This window comes from Myiozetetes cayanensis, unplaced genomic scaffold (assembly GCF_022539395.1).
Source record: "Myiozetetes cayanensis isolate MyiCay16 unplaced genomic scaffold, myiCay2020 scf19, whole genome shotgun sequence".
NCBI lineage: Eukaryota > Metazoa > Chordata > Aves > Passeriformes > Tyrannidae > Myiozetetes > Myiozetetes cayanensis.
This window is the reverse complement of record NW_026087400.1, coordinates 10318261-10343173: the sequence shown is the minus strand read 5'-3', so window position 1 is coordinate 10343173 and position 24913 is coordinate 10318261. Positions and strand designations below refer to the sequence as shown.

The window sequence follows — 24913 nt, the reverse complement described above, 5'->3', positions numbered from 1 at the left end:
CAGGGGAGGGCAGCGGCTGGAATGTCACCAGGAAACATCCATAACAGACAGGTCACTTCTACAGCAGGCATATCACAGCCTGGAACCGGTGGCTGCCAGTGCCAGGAAGGCACAGTCACGGCTGGAGTCCCCAGGAGCACAGATTAGATATGGCACCGCAGGAGGCAGCACCGCCACCGGAGAGTGAGGGTCCCCACCCCGCCCGGGGGGACTCACACTGCTGGATCTGCTCTCCCCTTCTGCACCCATCTGGCAGCTCCAGAAAGGGTGCCCAGATGTACTTCCCAATCCCAACTGTATTTTGGTTTTGCACAGTAAAGTAAGTACTTGAAAGGGGGACAGAGCCCCATGCCATGCCCAGCTGCTGCCCGTGCCCAGCCTGTCTACTTCTCTACTCACTCACCCATTCTGGGGGCAGCTCTGCAACCCAGAGTGAACGCTGGGTCAGCTGGTGACAGCTAGCTATGACGTAAACTTGTGCTCTGGTGCAGTTCCTTGGCCAGATACCCCTGTTTCAATGACAGCAAGAGGTATAGAGTGCTGCTCCTGCTCAGAACAACAGGGAATTTGCTTCAGCAGATGCCCAGTGACAAGGCTCAAGGAAAAGCTGGCATTTTGATGTGGCACCACAGGCCAGAAACAAACATAGCTGAAATTCCCCATGCAAAGCCTTACATCCAGTCCCAAAACCTTCACAAGCTCACACTCATCTCCAGCTTGGAGCTCATCACGAAACCACATCACTTCCCAGCACCAGCAGCCCAAAAACCAGGGTGCTAGTCAAGATCCAGGCACGGCTTCTCTCCTTTGCACAGAGCAAAGGGTGGCTGAAGCCACTCAAGTGAGATGTTTACCAGGCCCAGGTTGCTGCTGAGGGAAGGGGGGCAGCAATCCTGCCCCTTCTGGCTCGTGCAGAGGCAAGGCACAATTCGCTGATGCTGATCAAGTAATTTCACTTTTTACTTCATTATGCTTCGACTTGCCGGGGAGAGCAGGACCAGGTTTGGTGAAGCATGAAAGAACAGGAGAGACAAATCGGCATCCAATCCCTGGTTAATTTGAGGAAGAGGGAGGTTTGTCGGGCGCAGTGAAAGCGCCGTTTGTTCCCCTCCACGCCGGGCAGACGGAGCAGGGCCTCGCCACGGCCACATGACACGGCTCGCTGGGTCGGGCTGCTCCGAGCTGCAGCAGGAATCCTGAGCAGACTGTCACAGCAGCCACCATCCCAGGGGAGCACGGGCATGAACAACACCGGCTTTGTGTCAGGCAGCAGTTGCCTTTTCACGTATTAACCCCTTTAAGCAGATGATTAAGGAGATAACCTGGCCAGGTATGAGCTGTGCCATCAACATGCCACAAACCCAAGAGCCCCCCATAACCACAGCAACCCCAGCCAGAGCTCCTTCTCCTACCCCTGAAACAAATCGGCTGCACAAGATAAGCTTCACAAACACCACGTTTATCCAGAACATGCAATTCATTCAGGTCAGAAAATCGGATTTAAAACACATTATTGCAAACATTTCACTCCCCGTGTGCACACGGTGTTTAGATCAGCTCCATGGGGCTGCCATGTCCAGAGCTGGGTCTGCACCAATATTTGGGAATTCCTGTACCAAGCTCAAATCTCACCCCTCCTCCATTTACTGCACTTCTAATGAGCAAATTGGCCATATTTTAAATTTACTAAGGCTGACCTGGCTGACCCTAGAGAGCCCTGGGCCCTTGTACCCACCAGCAGGGATGGAGATGCCAATCACCCCTGAGCATCAGCCACTACACACCCAGGCTTGCAATGCACTGGGCCTGGACTGTGGCTCAGCCAGAAAGCAATTCCCTGTGTTGTGAGATACTGCTAATCTAATCACACAGGATGATCTCGAAAATTACACTGGCCTTCTGCCTTTCTTCCCTTTGAGCACACAGCACTTCAGAGCACGTACACGGAGCAGTAACAGCCCGGCTACAGCCACGGGACAAGGAGTGTGATGGGAGAGGTGAGATGGCCCTTTTACTATCAATTTTCAGCAGACCCTCACTGCCCACACAGAAAACGAGCAAAATTTAAGAACCCATTTGCCCAAATGACTGCCTTGAGATTATTCTTGTTGATTCATTAAAGGACAAGTCAGCTCCACTGTGATTTAAACACATGGAAACCACCACAGCTTGTCAGCAACTAGAGCAGAGGCACACGGCTGCACCTCAGGGCTGTGGACCACTCAGAATGCTGCACCCCAAACCCCCTGCTCACAAGCAACAGGGAGGGTAAGTGCTCACCCCAAGCCAGGAGTGGATGCAACAACTTCAGCCTGGGAGGTAAAGTCCAATTATATAGATGAGTGCTGACATCTTCCTGTAATCATTTCTCTGTTAGTATTTTCGGAGCACTTCTAATCAAGAAACAGCTGACTCTCTCATGGAAAATTAGTTTTGTCGTGATGCTATGTACTAGAAGAGGCAACAGAGTAATTTGCAGCTTGGGAATTGATTTGGAAGAGGACTGAGTGTGATCCATGCTGGCTACAGACACAGGAAGGGGACAGTCCTGACATATGTCGCTCCTGACCCTGACACTCTTCCGCCGCCTGCGGAAAGGACCTTCCTCCAGCAGCCCCCGGCAGGGGGGATGGCGGGGTATCCCGAGCCCCATGCTGGGAGGGACAGTCACTGGGGCTGGGGTCAGGAAGAGGGGCCGGGTGGCTCACAGCAGCCCTGCATGCCTGCAGCAGTATCAGCATCCAGCACGGCAGCCAGGCTTTCCTGAGGAAGGAGCAGGTCTTCCTCTGCTTTGAGATTTAGGGCTTTCTGTCACATTCAGCAGTTTTCCTGGTTCATTAGTCCACCTACGCTGCAGAAGCACAGAGGGGCTGTTTGAGTTTATCATGGTCTCACAGCTACGTGCAGCCTTCTCCCGCTGGCAGCCAGAGCCCAGTCCCGGCAAGGGCAACCCCTGCCAGCCCCCAGAGCCCCCATTTCAACCAACACAGTCACAGAACAGTGCCCAGCTAGAAAAACTACCCCTGAACACTCAGCCAGACCCTCGGAGTGGGCATGACATGGCCAGCAGAGCTTGTAGGACACCTCATGTGGGAGGTGTGGCACAGACTAGGGAGGGGTGACGGTCCTGCAGGCAGCAGGGATGGGTGCCCAGGTCACCCCAGCACCCTGCCAGGGGCTGGGAGATCCTGCCCACTGCAGACACCTCCCACAGGGCCCAGAAACTGTGAAACCAGCAGAGTCATGTCTATGATAAGCCTTTTGCTAAGCTCTCCCAGCAGATCCCCAGCATCAATCCAGCTCCATTAGCATTAGCAATACAAAGGGGTTTAATCAAACTAAGCCTCTAAGGCACACATAGACAGTTAGGATAGTCTTAACTCGTAAATAACCCAACTAGGAATGTAGCAGCATCCCAGCACTAATACACCATGAGACCTCTGTCTCTGTTAGCTTTCCAGTGGCACCGTATTCCCCAGATGTGCTGAGTGCCAGAACAATTAAATAAGAGGTTCCTATTAGTTTTAGAGAATTTAATATTAATGCCATCACTGTTACTTAGTCCTTCGCCTCTAAATAGCGCAGGAAGGAATAATTTGATACATTAAATGGTTTAAGAATTAACAGTGCAACAGCAGCAGCAGCAGCACTGAGCTGGTAATTACAAACCACTTGTGCCCAAAATTGGCAAGCTGGCAGCCTGCACGTGCGTGGAGCAAATGGGAAGATGGGAGGCTGCAGTGACACTCGGTCAAATCCTCAATATGGGGAATTTGCCTCTAAACTGTCTTAGAGAAAAGTGACCCCGGGGACACCTCAGCAAGGGGAGGAAAGTCCACATTATTCTAATAGAACCTAAATTTTAATGTACAGATTTAAGGCGGTAACTGTCATTTGCAATCCCAGGCACAGTCACATCCATGGGGACAGAGGGCAGCCCAGCTCCACGCAGGTGGGAAAACCAGGACAGTAACACCAGGGATGGCTGCAGGATCACACAGGGTTTTGCAAATCCTAAGAGCAGCTGAACTCCTGGGCTCTGCTGCAATTCCTTTTTCAGAGGAAGGGTGTAGTGACACATGTAGGCTGGAGCACAGACCATAACAAGCATTTGCCCAAGTTAAATATTACCCTTCCTTGAGAGATTCAGACTCTCCTACTTTAATTGTCGTTCAGGAGATGCGATTGCACATGACTGCATCTCCTGTTTGCTCTCCATCCCTCTTTCACAGCCACGGGCAGCTCCCCCCTCTCCAGCCAGCCTACTCTCCCCCCATCCTGCTCCCTTCGCCAGGGTCAGCTCAAACACTTCCAAGGAGAAGCAGAGCATCAGCTGCCAGCAGATTTCTGTGCACGCAGAGCACAAACACGCAGCACTCGCTGGGCACTTGTGGGCACCGAGCAGCGAAATGCGCAATCAAAGGCTCTTCAGCAGCAGTGACACGGACACCGACCTCCGGGCTGGCAGCACCGGCTGCTGCTGCCACAGCAAACATTTACACTTCCAAACATTTACAGTTGGGTGCTTGTTCCTTCGGTTCATTAGGAGACAAAGCGGCGGGAATTCCTGCATCCCGGACACCGTCTCAAAGCGTCAGGAATGCCGATGCCTGAGCCCAGTGCTCATGTAGGATCAGGATGAACAAACAGAGGGAGAGCTTCGCTTAAGAAAAATAATAAATAAGAATTAAGCGAATGCTTGGGCAAGCAAGGGAGAGGCAGATACTCCCAAACACTGTCCTTGAAGCAGGACGGCAGGGAAGGACATGGGCTGCTTGGGACAGCTCCTCATCTCCCAGGCCCTGGGAACTGGCACAGCTGCAGGAGAGAAAGGAAATCCTCTACTGCAGGCAGCCCCCACCACCAACCTGGGCATCCTACTCAAACAGGCAGTTGTAGGACATGCAGGAAAAAGGGGACACGTGGGGTGGTACTGCCCAGGACAGGCAGTCAATAGGGAGTTTTCACCAGCTGAAGCAATCTAGAATACAGCCGGACCAGAGAACAGGAGGCAGGTGGGATTGGGATTTAAAATTTCTATATACATCACACACCAGTTAACTAGATTTTGAAATCACTGATTTGTTAGTTTTCCAAATTAGGAGATTAACTATACCCATTGGAGATTACGAAATTGTCAAGATAAAAACAACTTAAGAGTCATGGATTTACTGACTCAGTTCACACACTGCAAACTGCACTGTCTGGAGTTTTAACACCCCGACTTTCATAGAGAAAAAGAGAAATGGTTCTGTTGTTTAGGCTATTCCCCCCCCCACCCCCTGAAAAAACAAAGACCTGATTTTTCAAGCATGTTTTACAAGTTCAGCATGGCTGAACAAAAAGGGTTATCACATGTACAGCCTCATGTCTGCTGCAACAGAGCTGTTCCAAAGGGGGGGGGGTCCAAGAAGCTGTTCCAGGTCAGTGCTTTGCCTCTCACACCAGGCTGGACCATCCCAGTTAACTCGGGTGAGGCAGCACGGCTGCCCAGCTGGCAGAAACGCAGGGCAGGGTTTGTGGTTGCAGCATCAGGACAGCAGTCATCCTTTGCTCAATTCAGCAAGACCCACGGCACATCTTCCACTGCCATTTATGGCTAAAGCATAGTCCAGCATGTCCTATTTACATCCTGTCTCCAAAAAAAAAAAATTACCACGGGAAAGCCCTGCTCCCAGCCTGGTTTGCCCACGATGCACGGGTCCCAGGGGACCTGCTTCTTGCCATGGGAATGGCGGAACCTAAGAGAGGGCTGGCCTAAGCTGAACCACTGGCTGTCCCTGTGCCTCCAACCTCAGCAGGGCAGGAATCACCCTGGGGACACACCATGGCCACCCCAGGGCAGGTGCAGAGTGCCACCCTCTGCCCACGCCCAGGCATCCACCCTGGGCATACACAGGCACCACGGTGACTGCCCTGATCAGCAGGACAACAGCCACCTCCAGGAGCTGCAGGCTCTCTTCTGACCTGAGCCTGGGCATTCCTGCTCCTCACTGAGGCCCAGAGCCAGGTGACACACTGCAATACCATGGCTGGTGAGAATAAAGCATCCCACAGCTGCTTCTGCCCTGACAGTATAAAGGTTGATTTGCAGCAAGCACAGTTTGCACCACGGAGACTGCATGTAAGGAGAGATCCCTCTGTAGCATTACCCCAAGATTGCCCCTGCTGTGGTTTCTTCTCCATACACTGCCAGGCCTTAGGAAAGCAGCCATACCAGCAGCCAGGGAAGGAGCAGCCACAGCCCCACCTCCACACTATGGATCTGCCTGGCTCGTCAGCCCTTTCAACTCCTAAAAAATTCTCCAAGCTGGAACTCTTCAATCACATGGGATTATTGTTGTCCAAGATTTTCAAAGGCAGCAGCTTGGAGCTCCCTGCCAAGGGTACTCTCACCATGCAGTTCCATTTAAGATCCACAGCAGCTTGGCCTCCACAGTCAGATTACAGAGTTGCTCTTGTCTGCAATAATTAAAGGCTGCACTGCAAACGGTCCCTCCAGCTGCTGTGTTTTATTAGAACAAAAAAGCTATCAGAGAGAGGGTGCAACTTTGAACTTCCAACACACAGGCCATTACCTATGGGATTTTGTAAGAACTCGGATGTCCTAAGACATTTATTAGCTTTGTTGTGAGCTATGTAGCCTTGGAATACCTAACATTTTTTATATGATTTTCTTCTGCCTGACAAACAAACTGGTAATGCAGCTGCTGTAAATAAATTAACTGATTCCATTATCAACACCAGGAATGACTTGATTAGAAACGAATCATCCCTGTATCTATGAACTTATCTAATACCCAAGAGACTGCCCATCAAATCACAGCCTGTGTGACGCCTTCCTACGTGTCAGCAGAAAAAGCAATGGCTTGAGTCTGTTTGGCATGCCTTGAACAGGGGAAGAGAAAAAGTCCTTCCTTCCCTCACCACCCAGACCTATCCCTTTAGGGACCAGATCCTGAGGCTCGGCACACACAGACCCCTGTGCAGAGACAGCCTCGTGGCTTACCCCCAGCATTGCCCTCCTCCTGCCTCTGCTGACTCATCCCTCCTGCCCTGATACGGCCAACAGTGTGTCCACGCTGGCGCCAGGCACAGGAAAACCCTAAACCTTATCACGGGAAGGGGGACTAAAGTAGTGCCCTGGCGTCAGAAAGCAGATTCGCACCGCCCTGTACACAGCACCACACTCAGAGCTGTGCCTAAGCACTGCCATGAAGTTACACATTAATCCCAGATAAGCAGCCACAAGGCTATTGAGCCAGCAAGCTCAGCAAGGGATCAGCCTGTCCACAGCCCCAAGCTGTAACCGGGGCCCAGGATCCACCCCCGGGTGATGGGACACTGCTGACTGCAAGGGACAGGAAGCTTGTGGCCCCCAGACTCCCACCCCACAGGCTCTGTTTGGGTTTATACAAACAGGGGAAGGACCTGATGCACGTTCAGAGGCTGCCTGTGAGCAGGCTGTTGGGATGGGGTGTTGGGCACCCAGTCCAGCTGCTCCCAGCAGCCTGGGACACAAGGTGCCCTGTATGTCCCACCACAGGCAGAACAGCCATTGCTGCCTCCTCCTGCCTCATGTCACCAGCCCTCTGGATCTGCAATTGCTTGGGGGCGTCCAAGCCAAAGTTCTTCCCTATCACCCCCTCACAGCCCTGGGGAGGGACCAGCACACATAAGGGCACATCAGCAAACACCCCCTCACTCCGTCCCACGCCCCCACAGAAACACCTTGAAGCTCCTCTCACACAGCAGCAACTCAAGTTTAAGACTTCGAGTTGAGCGTCTGCCAAGGGATCTGATCACTCGTTCATCAGTATGACCAACGGGGCAGAGGGGGGAAAAATAATAAACTAATCAATTCTAGCCTGTCTGCGGCCAGAAGCCAAGCTCTGCAAACACGAGTCAGACATTTGGCTACCTTGAGAAAGATAAACACGCTGGGAACAGGAGGCCAGTGCTCCCAGATCAGGCATTCAGAGCGGCTGGGCAGGCAGTGAACTCCTCTGGGCTAGGACAGCTCTGTGGGGAAGGAGCTGGTTGGGGTTGGTGTTCCACAGACCCTGCTCACACTACCCCTCCAACCCACTGGGCATGGCACCAGTCCACAGAGATGCAGCAGCTCATCCTCCTCCTCCTCCCAGCCAAAGCACTTCCTCCCAGCCATTCCCTCCACACTGGATAACAGGATTTTAGACTACACTAATTTATCCACTCAAGTTACCCAATTTGTCCAGGTTGTGTTTGCTTCCCTAAGGTATTACAGCTAAAGACCATCCTCCTCTTTGCCCCCGTCCCCTACACAGCCGAGCCCTTGGCAGCCCTATAAATGCCATGTCAATCTCCAGCAGCATGCCAAAATGTGAGGGTTTGAGACCCACTCCCCAGCTGGGGTGGACACCCCACGTGCAGAGGGGCAGCTGCTGGGGGAGGGCAGCACAGGGAAAAGGGTTGGTGTCAGCACCCTCCACGAGCCCTGCTTTGCCATCAGCTTTCTGCAGTGCAGCAGCAAACCAGACAATCACCATGTTGACTGGCAGTTTTTCTATTTTATTTAGGTGAAAGCAGGGTTAACTTCGAGTGCCCTGAAGCTGGGCAGCCCCCGCCCCCATTCTCACCACAGCTCCCTCCATCTGCTCTTGCCCTATGGCCCTTCCCAGCATGATGCACAGAACAACCAACCCTGGAGCTGCTTAAGAGGGCCAGGTACCAGCAGAGACCCTGCTGCTGCAGCCTAGAAACTGTCAGACCATTTGGTACAGCCCAAGACACCGAAAAGCTGGGCTGACGGGATGATTGCAAGCTAGCAAGCCTGCCCAGGCCTCTGAAACACAAAGGGATGCTTGACCAATCCTTGCCTGTAATTACACATACAAGTTAGGGCAGGAAGATGCATAATGGGTCTGAGCTGGAGGAGAACTGAGGCAGCGCCTCATTTGCAGGTCTGATTAGCAATAAATTAAACATGGAACACTTTACACCCGGCTGTCACACAAGATGCTCTGCCAGCCCTGCACCAGGGCTCAGGCTACATCCAGGAGAGACAGGGCAGCTAGGGCAAGGGACCCCCACGCCCACAGCATAGGCGGGACATGGCTGAGTACGCCCTGCATTTGCCCCAGGGTTATTCTGCTGCAGCATGTGCTGAGGCAAAGACAAAGCAGGTCTGAGAGTCAGAGCAGAGATGTTTGCACAGCCCCAGTGGTGCTGTGGGTGAAGGGGAAGAAGTGGCAATGCTGTGGGGAGCACCTGCTGCTGCCTGAGAACAGTCTGGTTCACCTCAAAGCAGAAGTTGCCTGTCCCTGTCTCCTCCAGCCAACCCTTTTGGTTGGGGTATTTTCTGCTTTACGTGCAGTGCCGACAGTCACGTTCACCAAGCAGGAGAGCCGTGAGCTGTGGTTGCCCTCCTTGCATCAAACAGCAGCGAGACAGAGGCTGGTTCCTGGAATAAACTTCTCTTTTTAACAAAGAGAAAAGGTGTTTTGAATAACCAGGATATTTTCAACAGCTTGCTCAGCTGGGACATCTCGCTGCATGCAGGTGAAGCGGTGCAGAGCATGCTCACAGCTCAGACATGGGGACAGGGCACCCAAGAGTACCAACACACCTCTCCTGGCAAAAAAACTCAACCTTTGCAGGAAAGAGACACCATAACAGGTTGGACAATGCCCTTGCCCTGCCACTTCAGGCAGACTTTGACAAGCACAACAGCTCTTGACTGGGAAGTCATTTTAAACTTGCCTCCATACCTGTCTATAGTGACAGTTCCTGACCGTGGGCTGCCCCTGCACAGCAGAGGCCGGAGCAAGGAGCGAGTTCCTCTGGGGTGGCCCCAGCAAGGAGCATCCTCTGCTCCGTTCCTGCACAACCAGTACCAGCTCCTGCACCGTCACAGCCGAAATCCCACAGGGTCGCAGGGCAGTGCTGCAGTGGGGACCAGGACAAGGTGAGATGAGACCCTTGTGGGCTCCAACACTGGTGGCAGCCACTGCAGGGGGTGCAGGGCTCTCTGTGAAAGCGTTGGAGAGCATGGTCTCTGCTGCAGCACCACACAAGCTCACTCCAGAGTCACAGCCGCTTTTCTAAAAGGTGGAATCTGACTGCCAAATGCCAGAGCACCTCCCTTCCCTGTCAGCAAGGAGCTTTGTGTATCTAGAAACATGGTTTTAAACCAAAGACTAAAAAAAGGAAGCCTTCTCCCCGAAATCCTCTGAGATGGTCGATGACTGACAACACTCACACGCTCCTACCTCCCCATCACCTCAGACTTCTCCTATCTGGTTTTGCATTTGGGCACTGCTGCAGTGAAACCTGCCTGCTGAACTTCCCTTCCCAGCTTCTTCGAAAGCAAGCCTTGCCACACAGGCACACGGCTGAGGAATATTCCCACTCAATAGCTGGTCTCCCGGCTGGCATTTTCAAGGGCTTTGATCCACGCCAAATAAGGCAATCAGCTTAGCCCTTGATTAAATACATAGCATAATCCACCTAAATCTTGTTAGCCGAGAAGCAAGTTGCTCGTCTCACTAGTTGTGGGTGGCATTGTGTGTCACCGCCAGGCAAGCAGGGCTGCTGCAGCATGAAGGTGCCCCTCGGGGCAGGCAGCAACACTGGGGCAGCTGGTGACCCCAGTGAGGCTGCTCCAGCAAGGCCATATGGATTCAAGGCCCAGAAGTTCATGAGATCCTTCTGCAAAGCTTCCCCTGTAACAGACAAAAGCCACTCACAGAAGGAGTCTGCTCCCTCCCCAGGCCAGGGCACTGGGCATCCAACAGCAGCAAAGCCTTAAAAAAATCCAGGACAAGAGAAATCCCTGATCCTGAGCGAGGGAGCCAGGCTGCAGGATGGAAAGAGGGTGCACTGCAGCTCTGGGAGAATTTCACACCACAGCAGCTTCCCCTTCCTCGGGAGGAATGAATCAGTAGCCCAGGACTGTAGAGCTTCAGCAGAACAGGCTGGTGCTGAGTGGGAAGCACACCATGACAAGGGCAACCATTCCCACTGCAAGACAGGCCAGAGCCCGGTCTGGGCAAGGTGCAGCTGAGCAGCAGGGTCAGCATCACACACACACCCCGCTCCCAAGGGTGGCATCGCCATCCGGCTGCTCCGGTCAGCTCCCAGCAGCTCAGAAAAGCAGGGAAAAGCAGCACCACTTCCCTCCCAGCCCTGGGCCTCTCTCCACTCCTCTGCATTCCCCACATGTGCTTGTGCCATCCCCAACAGCAGGACACGGGGAACGAGGCAGTTTGAGAAGTCTGGCAAAAGGAAACCCTTCTCCTCCAGGTCAGTCCTGCTCCTCTCCTGCTTAGCTCTGGGAGAAAATTTACAAGTGAGTCTTTCAAAGCCAAAGAGACAGAACACTGAGCAAGGGAAGACTATGAAGATGCTGTTTCCCAGCACTGAGGCTGCGTGTCCCCACTCCCCACCAGTGAGCACCCCAACAGCTTCCACCCAAAGCCATGCTTTGGAAGAGACAGGAGAGATCTGCTCCTGAGTTTACAGTGTAGGTATTGCTGAAGTCATTAGAAGACAAATTCTCTTAAAAGTGCTATTGCTGCCTACTTCCCTCTGGGTTTCAGACCCAGCAGTTGGGGACCAGCTCTGCAGGGAGGTGATCCACTGGGGGCTTATCCCAACCCAGAGGCAAGGAGCCCTACAAACCTCTGTTCCATGCTGCATTAGCAACTCCAAGGCTTCCTGCAGCAGCCAGGCACGTTTCAACAGCTACTGGAAGGATTTTAAGTTAATTTAACCATGTTAACACATTATGGGGCTTCTGTCATCCCAATTACCCTAAAAAGCCCAGGTACAGATCTCAAGGGGAGTAAAGGGAGGAGGAAAAAAAGCGATTTAAGAATTAGTAATGAAGGGGGGAAAAAAAAAGTCTTAGGCACAATCCCAAAGCACAGTCTCAGGCAGATCTGGAAAAAAATTCACAGGATTTCGAACCAAAAGAAAGCAGCCAACAGAGGCAATATCTGCTTTCACCAAATGCTAGCCAGGAAGGCTGAGCAGAGCTCAGGTTGCCAGTCACCAGCTGGCACAGCAGGAATCGGGCTTTTGGCACTGGGATCCTCTCCCCAAGCAGGGCAAGGGAACGGGCTGCCCGCAGAGGAGCAGGGATGATAAATGACAGCAGTTGAGCACTGCAGGGGCATTTCACCGCTTCAGAGGTTGCTGCTATAACAATCTTCTCTGACTCAGCAACTGAAAGGGACGCTGGGAAGGAAGCACCATAAAAAAAAAAAAGTCATGCATTATTAATATGGACTCTGGCAGAAAGACATGAGTTGGAAAAACACTGAGGGGAAAAAAAAAAATACTGCAGAATAAAAGCAAGCTGCATGTGTGGAAGCATTTCACACTCCTGTGGGAGCTGCTGCGGCCAAGAGCCACCCTGTGCCCCTCCAGGGTGCCCAGCTCCAAGGGAACCCCCCATTTGCCAACAGGAACGTGATCTCCACTGCTTTCTCCCTCAATGCAGGTTGCTGCAGCCCTATGCAGAAACCACCACACGCCTTGGGCACAGCTACAGCAGCTCTGGGCTTTCCTGCCGCGGCACACAGCCATTCCAGCAGGTTTATTTACCTGTGGTCTGTGCATCACCTGCTGACTCCCTGCAGCTTCCCCCCTTTGCATCCCAGCCTGCAGCCCCCCGGCCCTGCCCCTGCCCTGCCGCCGGGCGTTCCAGCCGGAGCAGCCGCTGCAGGAGGTGCCCAGGGCTCGGAGCCACAGCCCGCAGCCTCTGCCAGCGCCTGCTGACGCAGAGGGCACGGAGGCAGGGACTGAAACGCCTTCCTTTTCCTGCCAGGTAGGGAAAAAACATCAGTTTCGCACTTGACTACCTGGAGCACTGCAGTGTTTGCTTTCCTCTTCTATTCCGAATGCTTTGTACAGGTTTTTTTAGAGACACTTTAGAAACATTAGTATTCATGTAGCCACTTTGTCTGCTTTGAATCCAAAATCCCAACCTGCTGCTATGGGGAGATAAATTAGGAACATGTGCTCCCGTACTGCGGGCATCCCACAGCCCTCACCAGCCTGCCTGTCCTCTTGGTGCAGGGAAACCCTCTGAGCCCCACACAGGAGCCTTTTGGCAGTGTATCAGCACAGTTAAAGTCTCAGCACACTTGGTCCCCACCCTCTCCAAGGCAAAGGAGGTGGCTAACACAGCACCAGGTTTCAAGAGGTTCCTTTGATTTGCTTGTATGGCAATAGCATTCAATGCAACCAATCAATTATTTTGCCCTAAAATTCCCTAGACATGCAAACAAACACTGCCTGTACTGCTTATACCACAGCCCAACCCACAGTAGTGCAGGTTTGCCTGTATTTGCTTTCTTTCATGACATGTCCAGTGGCATCCACCATAAGAAATATTTCCCAGCCTTTACCTTTTGGATTAGAAAGGCAGAGGGAGAAAACAGATTTACAGGCGCTGTCTCACACAGCCCAAGCACCGCACAGGCACACGCCTGCTCATCCAGGCAGGGAAGCAGCAGGTTTAACAGCACAAGCTCCCACTGAGCAGGGAAACTGAGGCACAACACAGAGAAAAAAACCACATCCCCTGGAAGCAGCCTCTTCCCTGCTGCAAGGGCCAGGGGACAGAGATGGGCACCCCAGCCTGCATCCCCTGTGCTGCAAGGGGGCCTGGCCAGCACCCCAACAGCATCTTTAGAGGGGCCCCAGGATGAAAACTCTTTGGGAAGTCACACACAGTGTGGCCACACTTTCAGCTAAAGCCCCAGTAAGCAAGCACTGACCCATCTCACCTTGCCCGTGTAGTCAGGAGTTCAAACCGAGCTTCTCAGACCCCTGGAGTAGTATTTACATGCTTTGGGAAAACATAGTATCAAATAAGGTGCACCCAAGCTTGGGGCTTTATACAAAGTACCTGTAAGTCACTACAGAGCACAATGGATCCCCCAAACCTGCCTACCCCCAGCACAGAGGATTCCCCAAACCTGCCTCCCCCCAGGTCCCTCCTTCACTTTAGCATGACCAGCAAGCCCAGAAAATTCCTTTTGTAATGAGAAAAGAGGCCCACAGCCCTGCCTGTCACACTCCACACCATTGCTGCACCCACGAGGATGCTTCCCACCAGGACAAGGACTACACGTGCTGTCCTGCTGTCACCCCTGGGACCCTTCCAAGCAGCAGATGAGGATGGCCAAGGGCACTTCTCCTGCCGGGCACTGACATCACCCTCAGCTTTCCAGTCCACCTTTCCTTTCAAAATAAGAGCAGCCCCGGGGTAATGCTGAAAGTCCTGGTGGTTTTAATGTTACCAATTTCACATTCTCCAAAAAATAACCCCAAATCAGAAATTTTTGAGAGATGGTGGTGGGTGTGATTTTGCATTTCAACAGCATAGTCCACTATACATTTTCTGCTCCATCTCTTCAGACAGGACTAATCCCCACGGTATTTAGAGCCAGTGCTAGAAAACCTTCAAACGCACATTAACCCCCCTAATGCACCCGTGTTCAAAATGCTGCCAGCCAAAGCCACAGCCAGAACAGTCAGAATGCAACGGAGAAGGAAAAGCCTGTATGGAAATAAACTTTACTAAAATAACCCAGCAAAGGTTTTGTCAAAGTAAACACACATTTTATTGTGACAATGATGCTTCAAAAATAAAGCTGTTCAGGGAAAGCTTTTCTCACTCTCTACAGCTGTGTATCAGCTTCCCTTCCAGATCAGTCGCCCCTTGCTGCTGCCCCAGGGAGAACAGAGGGCTCTGCATGGCCCTACCTGGCCTGAGGGTCACCAGTGCCACTCCAGTGAGGTTCCCCAGAAGTTTCAGTAGAATTAAGCATTTAAAGACTCCATGTGCTTGGATATTAAAATCCACCAACTGTAACAGCATTCAAAAGGGATCAAGTGCAAACGTACAGCTCCCCACGCTGCTCATCTCCATTCCCTGCAGTGGTCCCCAGGGGGTTCATCGGCCCCTGCAGAGCAGATGCTGCCTGAGTTAATGCAATTAATGAGTCCACCTGGAAGAGAGGCAGAGGATCAGCTCAGGAAACAAAGCAGCAGTGCCACAGCCCTTATCTCCATCAGTCAGCAGCCACCTGAAGTGGCCAAGCGCCTGCTGAAGCCCTGGCCTTCCACGGGCTCCCAAACCCACGAAGACCATGTCTCCTGGGCTGACAGCACTGATGGTTTTGCTTTAAAATCCGCTCTGCTACAGCCCATTGAAGTTTTGAAGCATTCCATTTGCAGTAACGAACCAATACCCGGAAGCTTTTGTGTCTGCTGATCAGCTTCCTCAAGCCAGGCCTCCAGAGATAGATGGATGAAACACGAACTCTTCACATACTCCCTGCAAGTTGCAACATCCTGCGAGCCACCAGCAAAATAACCCGAACCAGATGTGCCTGACAGACAGCACAGGTGCTTACAGGCAAAGAAAACCCAGTAATCCACCTGCCCTCAAAGAAGCCTTCTAATTTGTTAGCCTTGAGCAAGAGGTGGTCTCCAACCAATGTTCTGCACCATCAGTACCTAGGATGCACTGGCACAGGAGCAGCTGGGTGGAACAGGGCTGCTCTCCTGCCCAGATGTGCCTTGTAGGAGCCTCTGTGCTGGAAGAACATGGTGCTACCAAAGGAGTGATTTCCCACAGCTGCCACCAGTCTCCTTCCACTGGTAGCACAGGACATTTGGAGCTCAAATTCTTGAATCAAGGAGCACTTGAGGGTTTCTTACTACCCCCAGTCACTGTCAGATCGGATGACTGCAATATCCTCTGTGGGATATGCTGTGAAATTGGGCTGTTCCTTCCTAAGGTTGTGAAACGCTGCCTGGCAGACCTTTCAGGGAGAGGAGGGTGAAGGAGGGCAGCACTGCTGGTGTTCCATAGTAAAACACAGTCCCTTGAGCTGCAGGGGGAAGACCTAGGGATGAAAGCCAGAGCTATGACAGCACAAACCTCATTTCGTTATTCTGGGCTGCACCTTCACCTTCTGCCCCTGCTCAGGCAGTGTCCAGGCACCCAACAAGCACCCAACCTCTGCCCAGCCAAGCCAAAGCCACCACAGCTCACCACTGTGATCCTTGGACAAGCTGGGCACCAGCACCCCACCACGGCCAGTGTTCCCTGCCCCTCCCTCGGGACTCTGCCCTGCCATCCCCCTTCTGCCCTCCTCTCCACTGGCACTGGCTCTAACCAGGCTCTTTCTGCCCACATTCCCCCAGAAGTGCACAGAAGGCAAAAGCAGCAGCAACCTCACTCTCACACACAGCCTCACTCCCCTTACCCAGACTCACCAGCCCCAGCTCCATGTCCCCACAGTGCCATCCCCCTGTCTGGGACCAACATTTCCTCTGTTCCTCACCACCACGGGCAACTCAAACACTTTCCTGTCCCATGGTCACTCCACCCAGGACAAGAAAAATCTTTTGACATTCATCCCCCCCCAGAACTCCTCTGTGCTAGGATCTGCCAGGCTGATGCATTAAATAACCACGCTGGATCAGCCACCTTTGGCCATATAACACTCTTCCAAAGACCAAAAGCTACAAACGAGGTGCACCAAGGCAGCTGTTGGTCCCCACGGCGTTACTCTGCTGGTCACCGACACACAGCGTGACAGAACGGTGTTTCAAAGCACTCCTGCCTATCAAAATCAAGTTCTTGCGCCACAAATGTAATTCAGGGCTAATGGTGCTACCTCATGCCCCGTATGACCGGTCGGGAGCAGCTCCTGATAAGTCTTGAGGAAGTAAAGCCAGACTGAATTACAGCTCTCTCACAAAGGTAACAATCTTTCACCCAATAATTTAAATTCTCTGCATTATTTTCCTGCATCAGATCCAACCAAGTACTAATCCTGTGCAAAACTAAGTTAAAAACAAAAAAAAATATTAAATAAAGAGGCTCCAGCGTCTGGAGACAACAAGGGAAAAGCCAAGAGCACCAGGGAAAGCCCCGCCCGCCCTCTCCACCAGGACCAAGTCTAAGGTCTGAGAAATTCCTACTGTTGCAGCAAGAGTTTTCAGTATGAAATAGCAACTTGTAGTGCAAGCAGCTTGAAAAGCATTTCTGCTTTCAACTGCAGGAGGAATTCCCTTGATTTCCTAGGCCCTGTTCAAAAAGCATAAAACCAGATACTTTTAGGAAAACAATATGAGCCACCACTACATGAAAACAGGACAGGCAGGGACTGAGCCCAGCTCCCAGGAGGACCCACAACCCCATGGATGAATTCAGAGGCAGAAGCTAGGACTAAACAGAAACAGCTTCTCAAGGTGTTTCACCTCCAAGTCAGCACACTCTTGGCACCTGCGTTATCCTTGCTCCAACACTGGGATCTGGGCATGGACAGAGTAAGTCTGGAAAGCCCATTTCTGCACATCCCATCTGGAGAAGGCAAGAGGCACGAAGGGCAGCTGGTCCCAGACAGGCAAGAGCCCCAGTGCCAAGAACAAGCCGTGCAAAAAAACCCGCGAGGTGCCCGCTGGCCTCCAGAACAGGACAAAACTGTTCACCTGGTGCCAAGCTCTCCTCATTCCAAGGATGGGGCCAGTGGGATTTCTTCCAGCCGAAGCCCAGCCTGCTGCTCACAGGACCTCAGCACGAGCACAAGCGGCCTCCCCACCCGCACAAACATCGCCGTGTACCTGCTGCCTCTCAGGGCCTCCCTGGCAGTGGGACCGGTGTGGATACGAGAGCATCCCCTGGAGCCTCCAAGCGCTGCATCCCCACCAGCCCTGCCAGTGCCTCACCCCGGCTCGCCCCCAGCTCACCGCCAGCAGAACAATCGGCCGCCTCATCCCGCACACAATGGCCACGATGAGACAGACCCACATAATCACCCCAGCCACGGCAGGGACAAGAGCCAGCGAGCGCCAGGGAACAGCGTCAAATACAAGGAGAGCCTGCTGTATCTGTGCCATCAGCTGGGTCCCTGGCAATCCACCTCCCAAGGTGGCTGTGGGAGCCCAGGCATTTAATTGTCAGGGTGGCGTGGGGGAGGACAGACGGGTACTGGATGGGAGTGCTGGGAAGAAGGCAGCACTGGCTGTTTACATTGGATCACTCCGCACAAACTTGAGGCCACAAGAACATTTCAGTTCCGTAGGAGGAAACCTTGGTGAAGGACAGAAACAAGGAGCTACCCTAGGCATCACATAAATCCAGGCACAACACAAACATAAGCCCCAAAAGCCCCGGACTCCCTGCAGGGACCAAGCATGGCTATTTGCTGACAGTAAACACGAATTTCTTCCTGCATTTCCGTCTGCAGCAGACAGGGTTACCTGGGCTGTGAGGAGCCAAACACCAGTGTCAGTCAGGTGGCAGGCACCTCAGAACCCATGGTGGGCTCCCTTTCCTACCCCCAAAGGGCACCAAGAGCAGTTATCCAGCTTTTCCAGCCGGCAAGCATGCCAGCTCCACACCAATGCGCTGAGACAGCACCCAGAACTGCAACTGTCCCAGTTTTCTCCTGGCACTGGCGCACAACTGCTCAAACACAACATGCCTCAGCAATGCCGATGAAATTTTCCCCCTCAAACGTGGGGCCTCAGGACAGGCTTCCACCCATGGTGACAGCACACTCTGCCAAGGGGATGCTGTCCTGTCATGGGGCTGTTCCCAGCCCAGAGGGCTGACGCAGCCCAGACAGGGCAGGGTGGCTCCAGCTGCTGACCCCCATGAGCAGAGTTGGTTGAAGCAGACCCTTCCCAGCAGCCCTTGGCACTGGGCAGACAAAAGCTCTTGCAGCCATTCCAAGCTCCAGCTGGTTCAAGCTCACTTGCAGCTTTAGGTCCCGTTTATTTGGATTTTGTTCTTTTCAAATGAGGTACAATCAAGGAATGGATTAATCGCTCTCCTGCCCCTGGTTTAGCCAATGAACAGCAAGTTCTTCTTCAGCCATTTCCCCAGCATGCCCTGCAAGGGATGTTCTCTGGGCAGAGGCATCCCCAGGCCCTTCAATGGCCACAGAAAGCCAGACCAGCTCCACCCTGGCACGCCAAGGTGGCGACAGGCAGGACAAAGGCCCCAGAATACCCTAGTGACAGCATCTCTCCATCACCCACACACCAACCATTCATTGAAATCCCCAGCTCTGCTCAAGTCCTATCTCACTTGTTCTTCTTCCAAGCTTTTCCTCACCACTCTGGCCTGAAAATGAACTCCCTCCAAGTGCTGGGAGGATCAGCCCAGCCATGCTGGGAATAGTGGGCTGGGTTTTCATGATGGAACATTTTTGGCTGAAAGAGGAAGGAAAAAAAAAAATAAAAAAGGAAGCAGTTCTTCTGTCACCTGATGAGTAGATGACTCAGAACATCACTGACATCCATGGGTGGGTGGGGACAGGGACCACTAACACCTCTCTGCCTCCTCTTGGGGCACCACAGGTATCAAGAACATTGGGTGGGACATGACCATGTTATCCAATGTCTGCACAGGGAAAGCCCTCTGGGCATATAGCCAGTTTTAAACAGCATGTTATACCCTATAGCAACTCCAGCATCTCTAGGATGGGTGACCATGCAGAAGCACCATAAGATGAATCAGAACACTCTAAAAAAGGAACAAAACCATCCTTCCAAGAGAAGTTTCTTTCTTAAACGGTACAGCTATTCCAGTTGGGCCTGGAGAAGCCCATCCACAGCCATGCCATGACTGCAGGAGAAGACATTCCCTGTGCCTGCCCTATAAAGGGCTGCCTGAGGCATCAGATGAAACGGCCACCAGCCCCATGGCAGCACATGAATGGGATGAGCCAGGCTGTGCTTCCAGAGGGAGCAGCTGCACCTCACATTAACACCAGTGGAAACTCCTCCAACAGATGCAAGACAGTGGCTCAGCAGCCCTGGCAAGCCTGTGGGACAGTGGCCAGGAGCTTGGGGGACAGCAAAGCCCTGGGCCACTGTGGCAAAGCCCAGCATGCAGAGCCTCACTCAGGCTGTGCCTAGGTCACAAGCCCTATGAGCTGGGCTTCGCACACCAGCCAACCCCTACTCAGCCCTCGGAAAGGCTCCCAAAGCCCAGTGGCAGCCACGGGACACCATCTGTAAATAAAAACCCACAGAAGTCACCTTGAAAACACACAGAGGTCTCCTTGAGATGTCCAAGCTAGGAGTGGCATGAGCAATACCAATGACATTTCAAGGAGAAACAATTTCTTTGGAAAGGGCTGTTTCTATAGAAATAAATTGTTGCCAAAGTTTGGTTGAAGGCCAAACCGCGAGCCTTGGCTCCTTACAGAAATTAGTTACAATGTATGAAGGGAACAGATGCTCTCTGAGCACAAGTCTTCCCGTATCTCGTGGGAGATGGCCACACAGCCCCACCAGCACCGGGTGCTGGCCTTATTGATAAACGGCTTCTCGAGACCCCACGAAGCTATGACAGGGAACACAGGAACGAGTACGCTCGCCTTCTAAAACACACACTTCTCATCTTCCCACTTGACAAAAAGTGTAGGATTTCCGCCAGGCAGCACGTTCAGACCACAAGCATTTGGACAACGCTCCACTTCTTCAAAACAAACTCCGGGGCGGGCAGGCAGCGCTCTCGCTGCCCCCCGCCCGGCCCCGCCAGCCCGGCAGCGCCGCGGGGAGCGCGGCCGGCGGCTCCCGCACGCCGGGGGGACCCGCACGCCGGGGGGCACCGGGGACGCGATGCCCAGCGCCCAGCCCGGGGCTCCGCGGAGCCGCAGCCGGGGGCGCCGGGCCCGAGCCGCCCCGAGCCGGGGATGCCGCGGCCCCCGAGCCGGCCGGGCGCGGATTACTCAGCGTTTCCAGCGGCAGACGGTGTGTCCGTGCCCGTGCCCGCGTCCCCGCGCCCCCGCCCCGGGCCCCGGCCCGCCGCTTACCGATGCCCGGCGCCACATAGACGAAGTAGAGGAAGGAGGAGGAGAGCGAGAAGAGGAAGAGCGCGGCCAGCAGCGAGCGCCTGGGCAGCAGCCGCCAGGCGCCGCGGGGGCCGCGGGGCCACCGCATGGCCGATGCGGCGCCGCCGCCGCCGCCCTGCTGCCGCTCCGCCGCTCACATGCGCCGAGGCCCGGCGGGAGGCGCCGCGCCGGGGCCGCTCGGAGCCGCCGCCCGCGCCCAGCGCCGCCGCATGAATGTGCCGGGGCGGAGCGGGGCGGGCGGCGCGGGGCGGAGCGGGGCGGGCGGTGCGGCGCGGGGCGGGGCGGGGACCGGCCGCGAACCCCCCGCCGCACCGAGGGGGCCTCGGCAGAGACCGCCCCGCCTCGCCCCGCGCACCGCCGGTGGAGCTGGAGTGCCGGCACACCCGGCCGCGGTCCTTGGACGCCCACCGAGGGTCCTGAGGCACCCGGCAATGACATTAGGACACCCGGCCGTGGTCCTGGGGCGTCCCACTGATGCTCCTGGGATAGCCCCGATAGCCCCAAGACACTCAGCAATGGCTTAGGGCACTCGGCCACGTTCCTGGAACACCCAACAACGGCCCCAAGACACTCAGAAGTGGCTCAGGGCACGGCCCCCAGACACCCAGCCATGGCCCCGGTACATTCATCAATGGCGCAGGGCACCCAGGCATGGTCCTGGGACACCCAGTCGTGCACCTGGGACACGAAGCACCAGGAGAACAAGGGCTGAATCACCCAGCCCACCAAGCAGCAGGGGTCTGTTTGGACAAGTGCTGGGTGCCCCCAGGCACTGTGCAGGAGGAGGCGCAGCTGGAGAGGATGTGATGGGGACAGATGGGGTAGAAGGGAAGAGGGGGCGAAGGCATCATGGTCAACACAATAATCAGCACCACCAGCAACCAGCAGCCCAGTCGGTTACAGAGTAATTAAGTAGTTTTGCACACATTTGTGGGCAGTTCCCCCATTTTGTGTAGGAGGAGTTGGAACGAGATGCGGAGATGCCTGAAGATGAAAATATGGGAGACCAGAAACACCATCCCCATCCAGGGAGCCAGAAGTAGCTGCAGAGCAGATGGGGCCCAGCCCAGTCCATAGAGCACTGTTTTTTGCCTTGTTTATGATTGCTGACTTTGCTCAGGGGAGGACAGAGGGAGAGGTAATTCTTATTTCACCAGCAGATAGTGCCGAGACAACCAAGCCCAGTCTCCAGGCAGGAAGCAAGGCTGTGGACCAGGCACCGCCAGCTGCCTCCACCCAGGGTGGGCAGCAAAGGCAGCAGCACCCTCAGGAACGACATTCTGAGGGGTAGGAGGTGGGGACAGACCATCTGCCAGGATATGTCTGGTGTGTGTCCCCTGGACTGCTCCCATACCCCGAGGATGAGCCTCTCCCCAGCAGGGAGCGAGGCATTGCTCAACCCAAACTTCGGACCCTGCAACACGATGACTGCCTGGCTGGGGGTTGTCCAGTGCCAGCACCACATCAGCCTGGGGCCAGACACTGGGATAAGGGATTCTCCAGGTATGGCTGTGTGTCACAGTAATCCCAGGAAGGATTAGCCCCCCTTACAGCCTGGATGCAGTAACAGCACAGAAAGAAAACAGTTCTCGCGTCTGACAAACAGGACACAAACGCGTTTCTGTTACATACACAGAGTCTCGGAGGAGAAAGAAGATAAAAATGAAGATTAAAAAAAAAGAGCAGGTTTTAGCAGAAAAGTAGAAATCTCTCATTAAAAGGTAAGGCATTAATTTTCTTAATGTACTAAGGTGTGGAAGGATCTTGAGGGCAGAGGATTGCTGATTAGGAAGACTGAGGAAGCTGACCAGGAAAACAGGGATTTCCCTGGAGAGGCTGCATGAGCTGCATTAACTTCAGGAATGAGGAAACTGGTACTTGTTCTTGTTTTCCAGGATTGCCACTGCACCACCACCTTCACTGAGACAAATTAAATCCTGAGCCCTATGAATTTCTGGGAGCATACAGTACTGCAGCAGAACTGCATGGCCAAGTAGCAGCTGGATTTGCTGTTCACAAAATAGCGTTTAGCCAACTCCTAAAAGGATGCCTTGGGCAAGGAAGCCCAAGAAGATTTCTTGCTTAGTTTCTGATTTGTTTGATGCAGACATGGTCAAAGGTGAGACATCATCACAACTAATAATCTAACCTATAGAATGTATTTAATTAGCAATGACATTGCTGGAGGAGCCACCCAGAAACTGGCTCCCAGGCCCTGGGTGCCACAATGGGGACTGTCACAGACCAGTGAAGTCAGGGAAGCCCTGAAGCCACGTGGGACATGCCTGCCCTGCTGCCCTGCTCTGACTCACCTCCCCCCTCCCTCTCTCCCAGGGCTCCATTCAGCTCCTGTCAACCGACTTCACTTTTGACCCTTTTATTTTGCTTGGTCTCTTCCCCTCTTGTCCCTGCCCTGTCTCTCCACTGCACCCAGCTAAGGGATTAGGAACACCAGCCAAAGCTATTCTCCCTCCCTTTGCCCTCTTCCAATAAAATAAAATGAAGTTAAGCAGGAGGAGAGGTTTCAATGTCTCGGATCATTCCACATGGCCAGGTTAGGACTTGGGGTGGGAGCACTCCCAAGCAGGGCTGTTGCAGGGAGTGTGTGGGTGGCTCATGCCTGGGGAGCCCTGGCTCTGCCCCACCACCTTCCTCCACCTGCCACGCTCCAGCTTGCACCAGCCACTCCAGCCCTCCCAGCCTCGGGGGATGAGCAAAGTCCCACTTTCTTCAGAGTTTAAGGTATCAATGGTGCCCAAGACACTTTAAGGAGAGCTTGTGTGAGCAGCTTTGCCGACAGCCTCAAGGGGAAGGCAAGGTCTGTTGGTGCATGGCCATGAGCAGGAATGGAGGGACAGGTCCTGCCAGTGCACCTACACTTCTGAGAAGCCATAGCTGCACCCTTAGAGCATGTCTCCACATAAAAGGCATTTTGCATCACTGGAGGGAGAGCTGTTTTGATGGCTTGGGGTGCCCCAGCTCGAGTGCGGTGCTTGGAGGGAGGGTACGGACGCTATTGCACCACATGCAGTCTGGGGAGGTTGGAGCTGCACCCTCACAGTGGCACCAACACAGTTGCTCAAGTGCTGGGTGTGAGAGCCCAGCATGGCGCTCTCACTGCTCTCTCCTGATGAACACTGGCCATGGCCGGGCTGGGCAGAGGGGGGCAGGCCAGATCCTGCACCCAGCCATGGAGTGGCCATGGGAGAGCGGGGCCAAGGGCTGCCTGGCACCCTGCAAGGAGCAAAGCCCTCTGCCTGGGAAGTGCCCCAGGGTCTTGGACCTTGGATGGGCAGTAGTACCACGTGCTGCCAAGGGCCATGGGGAGACAGAGGGCTGGGGAGCACTGCCTGGCAGGGTCAGCAGCAGACCCTTACAGGAGATGACCCCAGAGCAGGTAAAAGGGCTGGCACATAATCCTCCAGTTTAGAATTTGAAACAGTCATCAAAGAGATGTTGCACTTTAAGCACCTATCTCTTACTGTTGCTTTCCACAGAGACTGGACGTGGGCTATCTCATCTGGGCAGATAATCTTTGTTATGCCAGTTCAGTGAAGGACAGGTTGCAGCAAGGATGTCACAGCCCTCACCAGCTTTGCAGTCTTTGTCATGGACTCTGCAGCCTCTGCTACCTTCAGCCCCAATGGTAGAGGCTTTCCAGAATAGGCTTCATCCTGTGATTAGGAAAATGCCTCCATTTATAAAGGTGAGGACAGGCAGCATCACACCATGTCAGCCCTCCAGCTGCTCGGCAATGCTGCTTGCTTTGGCTCTTCCCTGGAGTTTCTGCTGCCAGATGGTTTGTGAGCGAAGTGGGAACCTGAGCTGTGTCGCTCAGAGACAGACGGAGACTTGGGGTGGACTGGATGCTGACCAGCTCTCGGCCCCGCAAAAGCAGTGTGCTCCCTCTGTGTTTCCCTAAATGTCTCTTTGCAACATGGGGTTTGCTCCAGCTCTATTTAAAGGCAATGCAGTGTCATCCCGGGCTCTGAGCAGGAGCAGGACATGGAGGATGCGCGCACAGTAGGAATGTAAAT

General features: G+C 53.8%; 1 protein-coding gene across 1 annotated transcript in view; it reads right to left on the bottom strand.

Annotated features, from left to right (window-relative positions):
• The window catches only part of B4GALT5 (beta-1,4-galactosyltransferase 5), a 33593-nt gene extending 12591 nt beyond the window's left edge, over positions 1 to 21002 (bottom strand). Inside the window, exon 1 of the mRNA XM_050314111.1 lies at positions 20838 to 21002. Within this exon, the coding sequence (XP_050170068.1) occupies positions 20838 to 20964 (127 nt within the window). The 5' untranslated portion in view covers positions 20965 to 21002. The remainder of the gene's footprint in view (positions 1 to 20837) is intronic.
• Between the last annotated feature and the right edge of the window lie 3911 nt (positions 21003 to 24913).